Source organism: Leucoraja erinacea, chromosome 33, assembly GCF_028641065.1.
Source record: "Leucoraja erinacea ecotype New England chromosome 33, Leri_hhj_1, whole genome shotgun sequence".
Taxonomy (NCBI): Eukaryota; Metazoa; Chordata; class Chondrichthyes; order Rajiformes; family Rajidae; genus Leucoraja; species Leucoraja erinaceus.
In genome coordinates this window covers 12,078,780-12,100,748 of record NC_073409.1, presented here as the reverse complement: position 1 = coordinate 12,100,748, position 21,969 = coordinate 12,078,780, and the positions used below count along the sequence as shown (strand labels likewise).

General features: G+C 40.6%; 1 protein-coding gene across 1 annotated transcript in view; it reads left to right on the top strand.

The window, feature by feature from the left end:
• Positions 1 to 21,969, top strand: part of megf11 (multiple EGF-like-domains 11) — a 177,504-nt gene that overhangs the window by 17,796 nt on the left and 137,739 nt on the right. Inside the window, exon 4 of the mRNA XM_055661343.1 lies at positions 13,431 to 13,523. Coding sequence (XP_055517318.1) covers positions 13,431 to 13,523 — 93 coding nt within the window. The remainder of the gene's footprint in view (positions 1 to 13,430; positions 13,524 to 21,969) is intronic.

The window sequence follows — 21,969 nt, the reverse complement described above, 5'->3', positions numbered from 1 at the left end:
TTCTTTTAGTCACTCCTTGATAATTGACCACAACTTCTCAATCTGATTCAGGTTAGGTGAGTTACCAGGCCAGTACATGTATCCCCTTCTTTAGGAAAAATTGGGTCACCATCTTTGATGCAGAGCACAGTGCAAGATCTTGCTGCAATATCCCAGATCCACCTGCAAAAGTCTTTGCCATCTCCAGCTTTTCTCCGTAATACAACAATATATTGCGGTGATCTCATTATTCCATCAACTGAGTGCAACAGACCACCATAGTAGCTGAAACATCCTCAGAACATCATCTGTTCAGGTCATTTTCTCACCCGCTCTGCGACTGATTTCCGAATATGTTGGCTATGTTGGCCCTGAACCAGGAAATTACTTTTGTCTGTCCACCCATTTACAATCATTATATTTTAAGGCCTACTGGTATCGTTCCTTCATCGCAACAATTAGATTTTTTTTTCCACATGTCTTCTGGCAATACGACCAATTTCAATGAGGCATTGGGGCATATTGCTTGAGCTTATTGAAACTCCTGCCTCCAAATCTTTCATCAGGGCATTGCTTCTCTTCCTCAGATCCTTCTCACTTTCCCAAATTAGCAAAGCCCCATCTCTATGATCATCTTCCTTTTACGTTCACATTTGCATGTTCTCTTGGGTGTTAGTGATCTTATTTTGGACCCTTGCTTGACAAGCTTTGATGGAGAAGGTTGGTTCACCCCTACCAACTTTACGATCTCTCGCTGTGACTTCCTCACCTCATTTCGATTTTGTGAACTGCTTGATGTCTGTTTTGTGAATTGTTTGTCAAGTTCTTCTCAAATTATGATAAATCACTGGAAATGAATATCCGGAGAATGGAAAATGACCGGAAGAACGTTTTGGAGAGATTTATAGGTTTTCAGAAAATATATGAACAAATGGTGGACAGAAAAACTCATCATGTGAAAAACTAGCAAAGTCAGCCCGTGATTCAATTAATTTCCTCAAGGTTGTATGCTAACAGCTTGCTTTTGGATGTATGGGGAGCCACTTCCAAATTTACAGGTGACACAAAACTTGGAGAAATGGTGAACCACGAGAAGCACAGTAAAGCTACTAGAGAATATTTTGAAGGATAGGATATACAGGCATTTAGACGGACAAGGGCTGATTAGGGATAGTCAGCATGGGTTTGTACGTGGGAGGTCATGTCTCACAATTCTGTTTGAGTTTTTGAAGACGTGACCAAAAAGGTCGATGAGGGCAGAACTATAGATGTTTTATATATGGACTTCAGCAAAGCATTAAAAAGGATCTGCACGGTAGACTGCCCTGGAAGGTTAGATCGCATTGGATCCAAGGTGCGTTACCTGAATGGATAGAAATGAATGGATAGAAAATTGACTTCATGGAAGGAAGCAGAGGGTGATGGTGGAAGGTTGCTTCTCGGACTGGAAGCCTAGTGGTGTGCCTCAGGATTTTGTGCTGGGCCCATTACTGTTTGTCATCTATATCAATGATTTGGATAAGAACATACATGGCAAGATTAGCAAGTTAGACACAAAATGGTGGAGTAACTCAGCGGGACAGGCAGCTTCTCTGGAGAGAAGGAATGGGTGACGCAGGTAGATAGCATGGTCAAAAAGGCGTTTGGCACATTGGCCTTCATAAGAGTATTGAGTATAGAAGTTGGGAGGTCATGTTGCAGTTGTACATGACGTTGGCATTTAGAGTATTGTGTTCAGTTCTGGGCACCGTGTTATTGGAAAGATGTCAAGCTGGAAAGTGTACAGAGAAGATTTATGAGGATGTTGCCAGGACTAGAGGGTCTGAGCTATGGGGAGAGGTTGAGTAGACTATTCCCTGGAGGGCAGGAGGATGAGGGGTGATCTTATAGAGGTGTATACATTTGTGAGAGGAATAGATCAGGTAGATGCACAGAGTCTCTTGCCCAGATTAGGTGAATCGAGGACCAGAGGACATAGGTTTAAGGTGAAGGGGAAAAGATTTAATAGGAATCTGAGTGGTATCTTTTTCACACAAAAGGTGGTGGATGTATGGATCAAGCTGCCAGAGGAGGTAATTGAGGAGGGGTCCTCAATTGAGGAGGTAATTGAGAATGTTTAAAAAACATTTGGGCAGGTACATAGGACAGGTTTGGGGGGATATGGACCAAACGCAGGTAGGTGGGACTAGTGTATCAGGGACATGTTCGCAGGTGTGGGCAAGTTGGGCCAAAGGGCCTGTTTCCACACTGCATCACTCTATGATTCTAGGAACAAAGAGTTTTTGCCACACTTAATAAAAGAAAATAGAAAAGAACAATAGTTTATCATTTAAAATAAATGCACAACGTGCTATAGTAACTCAGCGGGTCTGATAGCATCTATGGACAGGTGACATGTCAGGTCTGGCTTCCTCTTCAAATTGATTGTGGTGGGGGGGAGACACCTTTTTGTCTTTTCATCTGAAGTTTGTCCAACCATCTGTCTATCAAAACCCTCGATCTGTATCCACCTATCACTCGACAGGCTTTGTTCTGCTCCCCACCTCTTCTAGTTTTCTCCTCTTCCTTCACAATCGGTCTGAAGAAGGGTCCTGATCCAAAATATCACCTATCCTTGCTTTTCTATGACAAATGGTGTTCATTGTACGTTTGGTTTAAACATGGCTAATTTTACCATCAGGAGTGCCGCACGATTGGCAGCCTCGCCAACAGTCTGGCTTTTTGTCTTTTTTTTGGTTATTTTTAGTGTGTTTTAAAAGTTTGTGTAAATGTTCTCTGGTTTGTTTTATGTGGTGGGTGGGGGATTGATCGGAGGAAACTATTTTTCAGTCTCTTACCTTGCCGGAGATGCGATTGTTTTCCTGATCGTGTCTCCAGTTGCTCTGCGGCCTAACAACTTGGAGCTGGAGGCCTCACTCGGGACCGACTTTGAGCCCCACCGAGCGGCGTGGAATTACCATCGGAGCCGACCCCTTCCCTGGGATCGATGATCCAACTGCGGACTTTACCATCAAGAGCTCGCAGTTTCGGGAGAGACCGAGTCGGGATGCTGCAACGACGCTGAAGGTTCGACAAGCCCCGACCCGGGGTCAGGTCACCAGGTGCGGGGGCGCTGAGATTTTCCCCCCCGTTGCAAGAGCTGGATCGCCCAAACATGGAGGGCCCGACCTTCCGGCTACGGGAGTAAGATCGTCCTGTCAATGGAAGGCTCGAGGCCACTGTCCGCGGGAGAACAAAGAAGGGAAGAGATTGAACTTTTTTTCGCCTTCCATCACAGTGAGGAATGTGGAGGAGTCACTGTGGTGGATGTTTATGTTAAAATGTATTTTGTGTGTTCTGTTGCTTTTTATTTGTATGACTGACTTGGCAAATGAAATTCCTCGTATGTTGCAAAACATACTTGGCTAATAAAGTATTATTGTATTGTATTCTATTAGTCTATTCAGTTATCAATCAGTGATATTGCTGAGATTTTCAGTGTGGTTATCTGCACAAATAACTGAAAGGTCCCAAAGGTCATCAGTTCTGAAGTGCCATCACATTGTCACAGTCACCAGTACAAAATTATTTATTTAAAAATAAAAAAATTACCACCCGCATGTGTAAAATAAGGAGGTAACTTTTTGTGAACAGTAACATGAATATTAATGGCTACTGTATGCTACTGTTTTATTTTGTCAGCTTACATTTGTAAATCAACATTATTATTTTAAGCTCCCAAAGGTGCATATTTTATGAGGCAATAACCCAAAATGTGGTGGTTCTGTGTCTTTTGTCATGTAGCTATATGTATGGAGACAGAATGAATAAATGATTTCAACCAGCCAAGAAATGCACAATTTAGCAGATTAAGAGATCCTTCAACTGTCACCCTTTAAAGAAACTAAATGGATGGTCGGATGAGCACTTGACAACAATTCTATACTTCAGTAATGTCTGGCAGCAGGCAAAAATATAGTTATCCTCAAAAAATTTAATAAAACAAACAATTCGATACAATAGCGTGAAAATATAACCAGTAGTATCTTTGGCTACCTTAGGTATACTGCTTACAATTCATGGCAGGCAGACAGGGAAGTACGTAGAAGTTGAAAGGTATGTTGACAGTGTTGTTCAGTAAGGTAGAAGGATGACAATCTGTACTTACTCTTCTACTCTTGTGTGGCTACCGAACCTCTGCCTACTGACAGGCCAAATATTTTTTGGCACGATGAAGTCCAGTGGTGGGGAGGAGGGTAATTGGTGGGATGGGCATGTAGAAGTTAGCTAAAATTAAAGAATTTGATATTTTTACCGCTGAGTTGTAAGCTACCCAAGTGAAATATGAGGTGCTGTTCCTTCTATTTCTATGTGGCCTCATTCTGGCAATGAACGAGGTCCAGGACAGAAGGGATAGTATGGGAATGGAAAGGCTAGTTAAAATAGCTAGCAACCGGGAGATCCAGTAGGCTTTGGCAAACTGAGTGTAAGCCTTCAGCGAAATGAACGCCGAGTCTATGCTTGGTCTTGTACAGGAGCCAACATCGGGAACACTGGGAGCAGTAGATGAGGTTAGAGGAGGTGCATGTGGACCTTTGTCTCACCTGGAAGGGCAGTCAGGGTCTCTGGATGGAGTCAAGGGAGGAGGTATAAGGGCAGGTGTTACTTTTCCTGTGTTAAAGAATCAAGCCCACAATAATAGGTAACACATACCTCATGCTTTGGGATTGTTCCTTCCTTGCTCATTTTATTCCTTAAAAGGTTATGTACCCTTACCCATTTAATCTTGCACTATCAATTTTCACAGAAAGTTCATTTTGATGGGAAAAAGCTCTGACTTTATCAGCACTTTGAAAAGTTCCTGGTTTACTGAAATTCTGCAGACAGTTAGATTGTGGAGAAAAAATAAGATAACATAAATTGTGTCCTTGGGTTAATCGTGTTGTGATTGGAAAATACTTTTCCTTTAGGCTTTGCAATGTTGCATTTAGTTTTTATAAAGTTGCTTTCAACAAAGGCCGCATGGTCTCATAGCATGTTTGGTGGAATTTTAATTTATTTTTGATCATTGTCAGTCAATCAGGAGTTAAATACTCTCTCTTCCTGAAATTCTTCTTGAAGGAGCAGCTGACACAATCACAGAAATGTGGTGTTTTTAAGACAATCTCAAAATAGTTTCTGAAGAGCATGAAAGATAGATTGAGTCAATGTCGTTTTGCTTTAAATGTTATTTATTTTAAAATAATTATTTAAAATATTTTTGAATAATTGAAAGTACACTCTGCTCACTTGCCCCTGTTAGTAATGTCACAAGCATCATTATACTTTATCATAATTCACCGTACATAGTAGTGGTGCTCTGAAGCATTATTATTTATGCTGACAATATAAATCTAGTTTATTTTTCAAATTTCTTGCAATGCAACTCAAATTTAAGAAAGCTTTTGTTTAAAAATTAAAAATTAGAGAAACCGCTGCATTCTTTAAATTACTTTGATTTTGTCTAAAAATAACCTTGGGAATTGCTGAATCTGCTCCCTTTGCAACTGACCACCAGATCTCTTATTACTGTGATAGTCTGCTCTTGATTAATCAATGAATCTACAAATCCACAGGCAATATCATAATAAGTATTCCCGGACTGTCTGACATTGGAGACCAGTTGTGATACTTGTCCTGTGTAACCATCTACTTTGACTGTGTGAACTGAATGTTTTCTTTATTATGACAGCCAAAGATCTTTCTAACAATTAAATCATTTAAAAAGCGATTGTGTCGAGTGATACTAATGTTGGAAGGCTAATCTGCTTGAGAGCCTGGCTTTGCTCTGCACTCTTGAAGGTTAATTGATTATTACCATGACTTAAACTTGCATGGAAATGCTATAAACAAAATAGCACATTTAATTCTTGGGAACTGATTAGCAGCTACTTCTCAGAAAAAAATTGTAAGTACCAGCTGAAGCATCCTTTTCTATGAATGGTGCACTGTGCTGGCTGAGACACAAAAACATTTCAGATTGGCTTGGAAGCTGAGGAACAGAATACACTTGTCTGTGGTGCAGGAATTCTTGGAGTGGGTGCAGGTCCCTTTCTAGCCACAAATGTCCCTACCTTGTTTTGATAAAGGCATTTCTGGTGAAGGTGGCATTCCGTTTTAATGTAGATGCTGTTTCAGAAATGTAGAAAAATTGTACCAACATCTTTGTGGAGATCCTGGTAGGAGAATTATTCTAGGGAGACTATCACTGCAAACTTAAGAGAATACTTTCAGTACAACTTTAAACTTAAACTAAGTATAACTTAAGAGTGTGGTGCTTGAGTTGACAGTGTTGGTCTCAACTTGGTGATTGAAGTCTTGGTGTGCCTGCTCTGCACATTTCTAGTGGATGTATCTATTTTGATGGTTGCAGTGGCTCTTGATAAATTGTCTGTGTTTTCATTGTAGATCTATGCAGACTCAAGTCAATGCCCACATTGTCTAAGCAGTGGTGCAAAATTCTTGCCTTATTTTTCTTAATTTATTTAAAGCTGAATTTACAAATGCCAACTGCAGTAGTTGGATTTTCATGGATTATGATTAGCCAACAGAAAGAGAAATTTATTAATTCAGCAGAGGGCAAAAGATTCCAGTATGATGTGAAACATGTTAGACATATTAACGGCAATCGATAATACTATTGATGTGAGATTTGAGAATTTACAGTGACACCAGTGAACAAGATTTTTTGTTCATTGTGCTTGCAATTATTCCTTTAATTTTATAATTGCATAATTTTTTCTGTTCAAATGTCCGTAATATTTAAGAAACATTTAGACAGGTACAAAAATAGGATAGGTTTAGAGGGATATGGGTCAAATGCGGGCATGGGTGGGACTAGGATAGATGGGACAAATTGGTCGGTGTGGGCAAGTTGGGCCGAAGGGCCAGTTTCTATGCAGTATGACTCTATGACTTAATCTTTCCTAATGTGAATGTTGCTTATTTTGAGTACAGAATTATTAAAATTTTAAATTTTAACTTCAGTTTATCTAAGGTACAATACCATCAAAATCTTAGAGCCATATAATTTAGTTCAGTAGAACTTGAAAAGATGACAAGTTTTAAGTGAGTTGTTTTTAAATTCTTCATGTTGACTTTTTCTGTGAAATAGCTTAACTAGCTGTTTGACCTTGGAAAAGCTAGAATAATTCATGATAATCAAATTACTACCGAGCTGGCATGATTACAGTTTGCTATGTAGGTCATTTTTATTGCTAGCTTGAATGGAACTAATTTTAGCATTCTGACAAGAATGCTAATATTATCAGATCAATGCATCTGAACATAATTGTTCAATGAAGTCAATCAAACAAAACTAGTCTGCTTAAAAAAAGTGGCATACATGTCCACAAAGCTTATAATATCATTAACTTAAAACACACCAATGGAAAAAACTTGTAAGCTGCAAAAATCAGGTAGGTTACATTTATACAGTAATGTCTTGTTTTTGACAACACATAAAATCTATAAATACTTCATAATTGAAAAGCCAGGCGAGTCCGATGAGAAGGAGAACAAGGATAGATCCCTGATAGATCTTCTGCAAAAAAACAAAGTTCTGGAGGAACTCAGTGGGCTAGGCTACATCTGTGGAGGGATGGACAGATGACATTTTGGGACGGGATATTTCTTCAGACTGGAACACCTTCAACTCCAGGACTTCCAAGATTCCTCTTGCTTAAGTAAACGTGGTTTCCGTCCGCAGTGTTGTGAATGGGGACATCATCTGTGTCCTATCCATGTCCCACAGTTCTGCTCCCACTCCCCCTCGCTCCAGACAAAACATGGATAGAGTTCACCTAGTCCCCACATTTCACTCTATCAGCCTCTGTGTTCACCACATCATTCTCTGACATTTCCGCCACTTTCAACGTGATCCAACCATCAGTCACATCGCCCTGTCCCCATCCTTTCCATGCTGTGAACGGTTATAACCCGTAGTGTTGTCTGTCTATTACCTCCACAGTTGATGCCTGACCTGCTGAGTTCCCCCAGCTCTTTGCCTTTGCTCAAGATTCCAGCATCTGCAGTTTCTTGTGTGTCCTTGATCGAACTGATGGCAAGACAAATATAGTAGCTATGGTAGCAAAATCAAATTAGTGAAAGTGGGACCAAGTGAATTCTATTGAACTACACTGTGACTGATAGATGAGAGAAGATCTGTATTAAATGTTACAAGGGACTGTCGTTGTAGTCGTAAATAAATTTGATTGAAAGAAATAGACATGTCTATTGGAAAGAAGGATGTAAATTTTCATGGCAACAATATGTGATGCTAACTTTAGACAGGAAAAGGAGGTTAGTGCAGAGGTGACATTTCTATGGACAGAGAGTTTTATGTAGAAATTGTAACAGTACAACAGGCCTTCTGACACATCATCTGTACTGACTATTATGGCAAATTAAATAATCCCTTCTGCCGGCACATGGTCCATAATCGCTCATTCCCGGCATGAAGAAAATTTACCACAAAAAGCCCCTTAACCTTTCCCACTCTCGCCTTAATGTCATGCCATCTAGTATTTGAATTTTCTATTCTGTGAGAAAGATTCCTGACTATGTACCCTATCTTTGCCTCTCTTCTTTTTGTATACTACTCTAATCCAGGCAACATACTGGTGATCGTCTTCCCACCCTCTCCAAAGCCACCATGTCCTTCCTGTAACGTAGCAACCTGAACTTCAAATTTGGTCTAACCAAAGGTTTTATATCATGACCTCCTGACTTTGAAACTCAATGCCCCAATCGATGAAGGCATGCCATACACTTTCTTTACCATCCTATCTACTTATGTGGCCACTTTTAGGGAGCTACTAGACCAAGTGCAGACCCGTTGGGTCTGCTCCCCCAATGCAGCCGTTCCCTACCCGTAGCCCCCACGGGAGACGTGGTTCTCCAACTGAAGATTCGAGCACTCAGCAGTGCGGCTGTTTTTAAATGGCGTCTTTGAGGCGAGAGGCGGGCGCCAGCAACCGTTATGGTCGCTGGCCAGCAGGAGGCGACAGAATGAGTGAGTGGGGGGGGGGGGGGGGGGGGAAGAAGGATCTTATTAAAAATGTGTACATAAACACGACAAAATTTAATGAGGAGTGGATACTTGGAATGAAAGTGAAATCTCTACCGAAATGGAAAAAATCTGGGTGTTTGTGGTCTGGTGTTAGCGTAGCAACTAATCAAAGGCTGGCACCCACAGGCTGGCAACCACAAGACAGGCAGAAACGCACACACACACACACACAGTTTTAAATATAGATAGATGATATTGCACCCCAAGATCCGTCTGTGCATCAATACACCTAAGGGTTCTACCTTTAATTGTATACTTTCTCTTTACATTTGATCTCTCCGAAGTGTAACACCATACTTGTCCAGATTAAACCATCTGCCATTTCTCTGCCCTTATTTCCAACTGCTCTATAACCTCCTTTTCACAATCCACTATTCAATATATTTTTGAGTCAACTGCAAATTTACCAGTCAGCCCATCTGCCTTTTCTCCCAGTCACATCAATCAGTTCAAGCACAGATCCATGCGGAACACCACTGGCCAAAAAACATCCTCCACCACTATGTCCATAGTGCAATCAAAGACATATTCCACAGAAGTTTATAGTTACTGAGGTTGGTATTATGTAGTGTTCAAAAACCTGATGGTTGTTGGGAAGAAGCTATTCTTGAACTTGTTGGTCACGATTTTCAGGTGTCTATACCACCACTCCTTGATGGTAGGATCTTTAATGAGGTTGTTTGGGGGTGATGCCTTGCAGTCGCTTGGTTTTGCCATATAGGAAGTGATGACATGAAAGCCCTGCCACAGCTGACAAACGTCCATCTCATCCTCCGTTTAGAGAAAAAGGTTGTCTTTGTGTTTCTGACGGCCTTATCGAGGTCATACCTGGACTTCCTGTATTCTGTATTCCCAGACTTCGATGCCTGAGAGCCGGTCTTCAGTAGACAATGAACTTCTTGGTTAATCCAAGGCTTCTGGTTAGGGAACACTCAGATGGTCTTGGTAGAAACACATTCCTCTACACTTTACCTAATGAAGTCAGTAACAACCGTTGCATATTCTTTTAGGCCCTTTGGTGGGTCCTTCAACATTGCCGTGTTCACCACCTCCATGCTATTGTGGAGTCGTTCCTCTGCCTCCCCTGACAAGCTCTGTGTAATTCTTCCTGCTGGAGCTGCACACTTCAGTTGGTGCCTGTACACAGGAAGAAGGAACATAACCAGATGGTCTGATTTTCCAAAGCGGGGGCGACGGATGGAGCCATTAGCGTCTTTGGTGGTGAAGTAACAATGGTCCAAAGTATTTGGTCCTTTGTTGCTGGAGGCCCTTTGGTCTGGACTTGTCCATGCTGACTGTGATGCCTAAATATGTTATGCCATTTCACAACATTATGCCAAAATCATCCCTCACACACTTTGATACAAAGTTGCAGGAACACTGGCAGCAACACTCTGAACTTTTCAGCTCAATGGCATCTCACAGCAAGTGCTCCTGACATTTGCAACAATTTTGCCATTATAGCTCCTGGCAGGACAGGGGGAGGAGGGTCAATTGGTATTGCAATTGGGGATTGGGATTTTATTTTTTAACTCCAGTGCTGGATGAGGATCACAAGCTGTGATCTTTGCCGATGAGTGCTCGAATCTTACCTTCAGCAACGGGTTGAGTTGGAGGACCACGCCTCCTGTGGGGGCTACGGGTAGGGGATAGGTGCATTGGGGGAGCAGACCCAACGGGTCTTGGTCTAGTGTCCTCTAATTATAGACTTCCCTATCCTTGGAAAAAAAGTCTGTAACTATCTAAGTATGCCCTTCATTATTTTATATACCTCTGTAAGGTCACCTGTTATGGTACTGCACTCCAGAACATTCAGTGCCTATCCAATCTCTTTTTGTAACTAAGCCTTTCCATTCCAAGCAACATTCAGTAAAATCTCTCTTTCACCTTTTCTGAAGGCACTACAGGTACATCTTTTTTATAGTGCGCTGACCAGAACTGCACATGGTATCCCTAGGGTAGCCTTACTAATGTCATGCGCATCTGCAACATGATATCATAACTGTTATACTAAATATCCCTGCCTATGAAGGACAGCAAGCCAAACACTTTTTCAGTACGCTATGTTGCCCCCTGTTGCCATTTTCAGGGAGCTATGAACTTGCACCTGAAGTTCCTCTGTACATCAATGCTTCTAATGTCCCTGCCATTTACTGTTTATGCAAGGCCAGCATTAGACAACCTAAAATGTATTACTTCACACTTACCTCAATTAAATCCCATCTGTTGCTGTTCCATCCAGCTGATCTATATCCTTCTGAACCTTCAGGCAACTTTCTTCATTATCTATAACTTCACCATTGTTTGTGTTGTTACCACAGCCATACTCATTCAAATTATTTACATAAATCACAAAAAAAACAGCAGACCCAGAATGTATCCCTGTGGTGCTCTACTGGTAATATATTTCCAGGCAGAAAAACAACCGTCCACCACTACTTTATTATTATGCAATAATAGCGTTAGGGAAACTAATGGAATTAAAAACCAACAAATCTCCAGTGCCTGACAGTTTGTATCCAAGAATACTTAAGGAAGTGGCCCAGAAAAAGTAGATATATTGGTGGTCATTGATCAACATTGGTATCGGCATTGGTTTATTATTGTTACCCGTGTACCAAGATACAGGGATTTAAGAAAAAAATGCAATACTGGTAGATCATCCAAATGTGAATACAATCAAATCATGCCGTATAAAGTGTTACAGCTATAGCGAAAGTGTAGATAAAAATAAAGAAATTGCAAGGACCACAATTGGGTAGATTTGGGGAATTGGGAATACAGCCCAATATCCATTCGCTTTGAACATTCTTTAGATTTTGAAAGAGTTCCAGTAGATTGGAGGTTAGCTAATCTAAGATAGATAGAGAGAAAACAAGGAATTATAAACAGGTTAGCCTGACATCAGTGAAAATGTTAGAATTCATTGTGAGAGATGGAAGGTTACATCACTTGGGATTCACGGAGAATGTAGCTAATTGGATACATATTTGGCTTAATGACAGGAAGCTGAAGGTGATGACGGAAGGTTAGATGACTTGGTATCCAAGGAGAACTATTTTATTGGATACATATTTTGCTTGTTGCAGGAAGTAGAAGGTAATGGTGGAAGGTTGTTTTTTTTACAAAAAGCCCAAGACAATTTGTGTGCCTCAGTGTTTGGTGCTGGGCCCATTGTTGTTTGTCATCTATATAATTTTGCAGATTTTACTAAAATCGTAGACAGTTGGAAAAGGTTATTAATTTATTGCAATGGGATTTTGATCAACAGGGTAAGGGATCTGAGGAATGGCAAATGGAGTTGAATTCAGATTGAAGTACAAGCTATTGTAATTTGGGATGCCAAAGCAGGTTAGGACTTTTACAATGAATGGTGTGGCCTTGGGAGAGTTTTAAAACGGAGGAACCAAGGTGTACAAGTACATAATTCTCAGAAAGTGGACAGGGTGTAGAAGAAAGCTTTTGTCCTCTGGCCTTTATCAGCAAGGGTATTGCATATAAAAGTTGTGACATGCTGCAATTGTACAAGACATTGGTTAAGCTGCACTTGGAGAATTGTGTTCACTTTTGGTCACCCAGCTATAGGAAAGATGCCATTAAATTGAAAAGAGTGCAGAAAAGAATTAAGAGGATGTTACAAAGACTCAAGGGACTGAATTATAGGGAGAGATTGGGCAGGCTAGGACATTATTCCGTGGAGCATAGCGCACTGAGGGATGAACTTATAGAGGTGTATAAAAACATTTCAGACAAAGATAAGATGAATGTACACAGTAAAATTACGAGGAAATAGATAGGGTGAATGCACAATCTGTTTCCCGGGTTGGTATATCAGGAACTAGAGGGCATAGATTTAAGGTGAGTGAGGAAAGATTTATTTTTTTCACACAGGGGATGGTACATATATGGAACGAGCTGCCAGGGGAAATAGTTGAGGCAAGTATTGCAACATTTAAAACATGTTGGGACAGGCACAGATGGGAAAGGTTTGGAAGTGTATGGGACAACACGGGTAAATAGGACTCGTATAGATGGGTAGTTGGAGGAACTCCATGGGTCAGGCAGCATTTGTAAAGGAAAATGGACAGACAACATTTTGGGTTGGGATTCTTCTTCAGTGGGAGAGTAAGGGTGGGGAGGGGGAGAAAGCTTGAAAAGTAAAATTTGGATGGGATAAAGCCTGGAAACAATAGGTGGATACAGGTGTGGGGGTCTGAAAAACAAAATTTAACAGTGATTTTTATGTCACTTTTTTTTAAAGTAATTATAATAAAAATCTTTATTATGTGATACAACTAAATTTCAGTTTCATGTTGTTTAAAAATATGTTAATATTAACAAGTTATTTATCCATTCTTTGTAGCATTGTGCACAGAAGAATGCATGCATGGAAAGTGTGTTTCCCCAGACACCTGTCAGTGTGAACCTGGCTGGGGAGGAACAGACTGCTCGAGTGGTGAGTGAGAATACCAATGAGTAACTTGTACAATTTATTTATTTTGAAATGTAGTCACATTACTGCAGAATTTGCACTGTATGTGCTATAAGTATACCAATTTGAATACTGTTGGGGAGAGGTTGATAGCCTCTCAGGGGGAAGCTATAGCAGCAGCACAACAGTGGTGTCACAATTGGTTCTGTTGTACACCAGGGATGGCTAAAGTCTTGGCAAGCAGTAGTGATGGGGAATGCGAAAGCCAGGAGTACACATAGGTGTTTCTGTGACCATGAGTCTGACTCCAGGATGATATGTTGCTTCCCAAGTGCCTATATTAAGAGCTGATACAAGACATTCTGACAGAAGAGGGTGAGCAGCCATAGGTCATGGTCCATATTGGTACTAACAATATAGGCAGGAAGAGAGATGTGCTTCTGTAAAGTGAATATTGGGAGACAGACAGAAGGTTAAAAAATGGGATCTCAATAGTTCTAAAGGTAGTAACGGGAGGATAGGACAAATGGCTAGAATGGCTGAGGGCCAGGTGCAGGCAGAAGGACTTTAGCTATTTAGACCATTGGGATCTCTCTGGGGCAGAGGTGCCTTGCACACGGGATAGGAGAGGGATCAATATTCTTGCAATAAGTAGCTAATGCTACGTGTGCACACTTGAACTGGTCTGGGTGCAAGCTCGGACACAATGTAGTAATGTATCAGATGAAAAATATGAAGCAGAAAATGAAGGTAAGAGCAAGTCGAATAGGCAGGTCAGGCAAGAGCAGGCCAGGGGGCGTGGAAGGCCTGATAGAGTAAAGTGCATTTACTTTAAAGTAAGATGCCTCATGGGTAAGGAGTTGAAATCCAAGCATGGATTGTGATATTATAGTTATAATCGGAAACATGGTTGAGAGATGGGCAGGATTGGAAACTCAATATTCTAGGGCATCAATGCTTACAATGTGATAGAGGTTAAGGTAAGAGAAGAGGGGCAGTTGCACTTCTGATTAAGGAGAATGTCGCAACAGAGATAGAGATATGTAGGGATATTGCAGATCGGTGTAAGTATTATGTGGGTGTATTTGTGGGTGATTCTAACTTCCCTAATATTGACTGGAACTGCTTCAGTGCTAAGAGATTAGATGCAATAGAATTTGCTAAGTGAGTCCAAGAAAGTATTCTGAAGCAAAATATAAATGGCCCTACTAGAAAAGGAGCTACCCTCGATCTCCTCTGAGGATATGAGGCTTCATAAGTGATTGGTGTGTGAATGGAGGTTCACTTTGACAGCAGTAACTATAATTTTATTAATTTCAAGATAGTTATGGAAACAGATAGGATTGGCCCTCAAGTTGAAGTCCTAAATTGGGGGAAGGTTAATTTCAATAGTATAGGGCCAAAACTCACGAAAGTTGAGTTTTGTTTGCACATAAAGGAGGTTGTTTGCACATAAAGGAACTTCTTCAGAATCAACATCTTTATGTTATAGTGAAAGACAAAATCAAGGAACCTTGGTTGATGAAGGATATTAAAGGTTAGGAAAAAGGAGGCATACAACAGGTATAGGGAGTCGGGATCAAGCAAATCCCATGAGGGCATAAGGATGAAGAACATAGGAAGGAAATTAGGATGGCAGAAAAGGGCCATGAGATTTTCCTGGCAGACATGATAAGGGAAATCCTAGAAGATTTCAGAGGTATTTTAAGAACAAAAGGGTAGCTCAGGAGAGAGAGTAGGTTTTCTTAAGGATCAATGTATGGGACTACAGGAACAGAGGAAGACATGGACATGGACATGGATAGAAATTTGGTAAGCAGACAGGAAACAAGTAGGAATTAACGGGTCCCTTTCAGAATGGCAGGCAGTGACTAGTGGGGTGCCTCAAGGCTCGGTGCTGGGACCGCAACTATTTACAATATATATTAATGATTTAGATGAAGGAATTAAACGTAACATTAGCAAATTTGCAGATGACACAAAGCTGGGTGGCATGATGAACTGTGAAGAGGATGCTGGGTGACTTGGACAGGTTTGGTGAATGGGCAAATGCATGGCAGTTGCAGATAATGTGGATAAATGTGAGGTTATCCACTTTGGTGGTAAGAACAAGAAGGCAGATTATTATCTGAATGGTGTCAAATTAGGAAAAGGGGAAGTGCAACGAGACCTGGGTGGCCTTGTACATCAGTCACTGAAAGTAAGCATGCAGATACAGCAGGCAGTGAAGAAAGCTAATGGCATGTTGGCCTTCATAACGAGAGGATTTGAGTATAGGAGCAAAGAGGTCCTTCTGCAGTTGTACAGGGCCCTGGTGAGACCACACCTGGAGTATTGTTTGCAGTTTTGGTCTCCTAAATTGAAGAAGGGCATTCTTGCTATTGAGGGAGTGCAGCATAGGTTCACAAGGTTAATTCCCGGGATGGCAGGACTGTCATGTGATAAAATAACTGGGCTTGTATTCACTGGAATTTAGAAGGATGAGAGGCCATCATATAGAAACATAGAAAATTATTAAGGGATTGGACAAGCTAGATGCAGGAAACATGTTCCTGATGTTGGGGGAGTCCAAAACCAGAGCCACAGTTTAAGAATAAGGGGTAGGCCATTTAGAACAGAGATGAGGATAAACCTTTTCACCCAGAGAGTTGTGTATTTGTGGAAGTCTCTGCCTCAGAAGGCAGTGGAGGCCGATTCACTGGATCCATTTAAAAGAGAGTTTGATAGAGCTCTTAGGGCTTGCGGAATCAAGGGATATGGGGAGAAGGCAGGAACGGGTTACTGATTGTGGATGATCAGCCATGATCATATTGAATGGCGGTGCTGGCACAAAGGGCCGAATACATCCTCCTGCAACTATTTTTTATGTTTTCTATGTAACTGCAGATGCTGGTTCACACTGAAGATAGACACAAAATGCTGGAGTAACTCACTGGGTAAGGCAGCATCTCTGGACGTTTTGAGTCGAGACCATCTGATGAAGGGATGCTCCCTGACCAGCTGAGTTACTTCAACATTTTGTGTCTACTGTTTGTGATTGGATGGGTTAGAACTGTAAAGGTTTGATTTAAATACATTGTGCTATAAAATTAGCCTTTCAACCCAAAAATATAAAATGATTCTTCTAATCATTATATAGTAATTATATTTTTTGTTTAACAATATTTATATTGGACGGTATTGTATTTTTCTATTTGTTGATTAAATTGTTCTAATGATTAACGTGAAAATAATTCGGAACTGGATAGTATAATGCAAGGGAGGCTTTTCACCTTCAGCGGCCCCTTTTCCCGTTGATGCTTCCGCCTTCTGTTTCTTGCCATACTGTACGGTGATCATATGGAATATAGTTTGGTTGCTTGTCCTGATAATTTATTTATGTTGACAGAACTCATTAACGTGAGATGATGTAATGAATGTGCTGCTTTGATTGCTTGCCTTAGGCAGACATAATTCTAACATTTTGTGAATAATGAAAGTTGTCTATACAGAGCTGTCAAAATTGGTCCTGGAAGTGACTACATATCATGAGAGTAAGGGACATTGATTTGAAGGGGCAAATGCTTTCTCCTGCTTCTCTCAAATGCAATGGATAAGTGGGTGATATGTGAACGATGCATACATGTATTCTCTGTGGGCAGTACAATTTCTTTACCTTCATGTTTGCACATACTGCTGTGAAAAAGGCTTTTCACATAGTAAACAGTTCTTCTGGAGAAGATGCTGCCCCTTCTGATCCAGCTTTTTAACCCTTTGCCTTGCACCCTAAATTCACTTTGCAGGATCTCATCCATATTCCTACATCTGCCATTAGTGTCAATGTGTACTAAGCCTGTTCCAGAGATGTCTGCAGGCCAAGCACTGGTGAATGGAGTTGGTATAAGTAGGTACTTTATGGTCAGAATAGAACAGGTGGGCTGAAGGGTTTCTTTTGAAGCTGTGTGATTTCATGACTCTGACAAATGACAGAAAGGTTACCGTTAGGATTTGATATGTACGTTAATCCAATGGCTGACTCGGATAAAGAGTAGTCTTTGTCTGGAGGCATCAGAGCCATATGTGTAGAGGTGCAGAGGAAACTTACCCGCTTGTTCTCCTGGCTAAGGGATTGCAGTATGGTCAGAAGTATGGGATTGAAGAAAATGAAATTACAAGTAGAATGAAAGAAAATATAATTTTAACACTTCATGGAATCTATCATGGTATAAAATTAGTAATTGTACCGCTATTGGTAAAAGGACTAATTTTATACCAAGGTAGATTCTAGCTAAATAAGAAGTTTTTTTTTTACTATTATGTTAAAATTATCTTTACTATTACATGTTTAAGCTTTTACATGAAAAGAAATAAACTTTATCAGAAAGGTTATTAAAGCTAAATTAATTGAATGACTTCACAAGTGTAAGGGATTTTATTTTCATTACTGTTATGAGATCAATTAGAGAATTTTTTGCTGGAGGGAAACACTGCTCTTGTAATATCATTAATCAGAGCTAGAGAATATCCAGTCAAAGAGTGTGTTATCAATGACCAAGCAAATTTCATAAACGTTGCCACAATCATGTGTAAGTAAAATACATAAATAAATTAAAGGTTTTCAGATTATCACATTGAGCATTGTATTTTACTTTGGGGGATAAAAATGTTCACAATGATTTAATTGCACACATCTTTCATAACTTTTATTTCTATCCTGGGCTGCATTCCAACAATTTTTTTCCCAGTTGCAGTCTTTCATTTACTAAAACTGGGATCAGGAGCCAACTTTTAAATTAAATCTGCCTTGTTAATTTTTATAAATGACATATCAAGACTTATTTTCCAAGTAAAATCCACATTGTGCCAATATGGTTACAAAAATTTCATAACCAGCGTCTGTAATTTTAAGCATTTGCTAATGCTATTCCTTGGCTCCACATTAGCCTCTGAAATTTTCATTTAGTAAGTATTTTTAGACATGATGCATTTTTTGATTGCAACAATAAATTGATGCGCTACTGCAATGCAGAAAAAGGTGCGATCTTAATTTAAGAAACCATGCAAATGAACTCTGATGTAGCATGTCTCAGTAGCAAATGAATATTTTTTATACTTGACCATGTGGTGAGCTACATTTTTCCTTCCAATCTCATATATTTACTGTTACTAAAAAGATCCCAGGCATCTGCTAGTGTAGCCCTGGCCTGAATGCTGACAGCTTCTAAACCAATAATCCCTTTGGTTTAGATTTCCACCCACCCCAGGAACATATATTAAATGTTTTCTGGTAAATAACTCTGAGATGCAGTATTGAATGAACCTACCTGTGCATGCGTATGATAGAGAATTTAATTAAATAAAAACTAAGTACTGTGGATGCTGAAAATCTGAGTTTAGCCTGAGCTTATCTGATGAATCCTGCACCACACAGATATCAGCATGCTGAAGAACACATGGCCAGTTTTGCATTAGCTGATAAAGTAATTTTCCTCATTTCACAGGTGATTGACATGAAAGCCCTGGGTGATGCCTCTCAGCAGATATCCATGGCTTCATACCCCTACCCCAAAAAAGCACACAGTTGAAAAATGTCACCAAAGGTTTCATAACTGTAAGGAGGGGGGATATTTTTTATGGCCAGCTCCTGAAATTATTTAATGGTTTTGCTCTAAGTATCTATATCTGGTTTACTAGTCATATGCCAGTGGCCTCTTACAAAAATTTGTCTAAATGGAGTTTAAGATACAGGTCCTCCAGAGATTACGAACGCCTAACTGGTGTACAGAAGTAGATATGAACGAGCACTTGGGAGACTGGGAGTATCGATTTGCCAATTGCTGTGGGGTTTTTAGTTTGGTTTAGAAATACAGCATGGAAACAGGCCCTTTGGCTCACCGTCCATGCTGACCAGCGATCCCCATACACTAACACTATCCTACACGCACCAGGGATAATTTACAATTTTACCAAGACAGTTAGCCTACAAACTAGTACGTCTTTGGAGTGGTTGTAGGCATCTTCTGGTGTATGGGAACTTGGTTCGATATCTGAGTGGTTGATTTAAATATTCTGGTTTAACTGCATGTCACACTGGTTGGCCTACGTTTTTACTTAAATATATTGCTGGGCAACCATGAGACCAAGCATAGACTATGCGACCGTTTCGCTGAATATTTGCTCTTGGTCCAGCATGGCCTGCTGGATCTCCTGGATCTCCTGGTTGCTGACTGTTTTAACTCCATGCAATACGGACCTTTCTGTCCTGAGCTCCCTCCATTGCCAGAGTGGGGCCATGTGCAAACTGGATGACCAGCTCCTCATATTCTTCTTGAGCAGGTTACAACCTAACAGCATGAACATTGAATTCTTCAATTTAAAGCAACTAACCTCCAAGCATCTCTTCTCCACCCACCCCCCACCCACCCCCCCCCCCCCCCCCCCCCCCCCCCCCCTCCCCTCCTCTCTTCCCTGTGTCACTGCTGGATTTGCACCAATTTATCCCCTTCCCACTCTCCCCCCCCCCCCCCCCCCATTTCCTTCCATGTATATTCCTTCCGCTAGCTTCACAATTCGCACATCTTCTATTCTTATCTCACTTTTTTGTCTCTTTATTATTGGCCTTTGTCCAATCATCTGCCGATTAAAAACAAACAAATCCACATCTGCATCCACCTATCACTCGCCAAGCTTTGTCTGCTGCCACATCTCTTTCAGCTTTCCTTCTCTATATTGTCATAGTCCAGATGGCATGCAGGGATATTAATAATAGGTAGACAAAAGTACTGGAGAAACTCAGCAGGTGTGGCAGCATCTATGGAGCGAAGGAAATAGGCAACGTCTCGGGCCGAAACCCTTCTTCAGACTGATCTTCAGTCTGAAGAAAGGTTTCGGCTTAAAATGTTGCCTATTTCCTTCGCTCCATAGATGCTGCCGCACCCGCTGAGTTTCTCCAACATTTTTGTCTACCTTCGATTTTCCAGCATCTGCAGTTCCTTCTTGAACATATTAATAATAGGGGCAGGCTTTACCCTTCTTCCACTGTGGAGGGGGGGAGGGAATTGGTGGCCTGTTTCCTGACAAAGGAGGACAAATCGGTCCTGGAGTGGATGGCCTCATCTCACGAACAGATGCAGTGGCAAAATTGAGAGAAAGGGATGGCATCTTTACAAAATATATATTTTGAGGAGGCGTGGTGTAGGTAGCTGTGGGAATTAGTGGGTTTGTAATAAATAACAGTTTGTGCTCTGTTCAAAGATGGTTTATTATTTTTATTGCATGTGTTTCAAGAGAAAAGCATATGTCTGCAATATTCCTTTGGAAACCCTAACTTAATAACAGATTATTGAGTGTTTTTGAACACTTTGTAAATATAGAGTAACGGGTAGCTGTGGTAGAGCTATGATCCAATTCAGGTGCTGTACACCAGTGATATCATGGAGAAAAAATATCCAAGGCTCTGAGATAAGATTAGGATTCAGATGTCAATAACAGACCACAAGAGTATAGTTTAAGCAGTTCACAAGTGTCTCATTTCTGAGATCATATTGCAGTTTGGAACTCCCAAATAATTTAGCTGTGCTATTGACGTTTTGCTTTTTTGTGATATTAAAAAGATTTGAAGACAAAATGAAAACAAAATATAGAGGGCAGTAGAGGGCAAAATATATCAAAAGAAATGAGTTAAAGACTAGCAGAAAAAATGTGTTTGAGATAAAATGAATGGGCACTGAGGACTGAGATAAGGGAGGACGTATGGAAGAAATCCAGTTGAGAAGCAGAATTCGGACAAAAATGCACTCACATGAGATGGCCAAATGTGTGAGGTTAGAAATTGTAAGGGCATTGGGAAAAGAAACGTCACCTATCTATGTTCGCCAGAGGTTCTGCTGACCTGCTGCCTGATGCTGCCTGACTCTGGCACTTTGTATCCTTACTTGTAAACCAGCATTTGCAGTTCCTTGTTTCTACTGTATACTTTTCTAATTCTCAGTTCCCATGTTAACACTCAATCTGCTTGGATTGTTCTCTGCAATATTAAGTAGTTTAAAAGGGACAAATGCCCATATTTAAAAATGCAGTGTAGGGCTTATGTTTTCATGTAGAAATAGCATTATGCAGCAAAAACGCTTGGGTAAGTTGATTTGAGATCAGGTCTCCGAGTCTGATCATATGCCCTGTACCTTGGTTCATTCGTATAGTTTTTCATGATTAAAGTTGTGGCATACATTAATAACAGAGGATTGTGGCCTTATCCAAAATACCTTTTTACCCAAAGTGACAAACAGCAACTGCATATCCTGGTCATTTCATATCACTCTGGAAATCTGACTTGGTATTTACTTGCGTGATTCTCTCGAGCACCCAGAGACCTACCATAGTAGGGGTCCAAAAGTCAATGTTCATGTATAGCTTTTGGAGGATTGCACATGAAATTGGATCATATTGTCCTGATGGCAATTGTTGTTGGGTGCTTGGTTGGCCTAATATATTG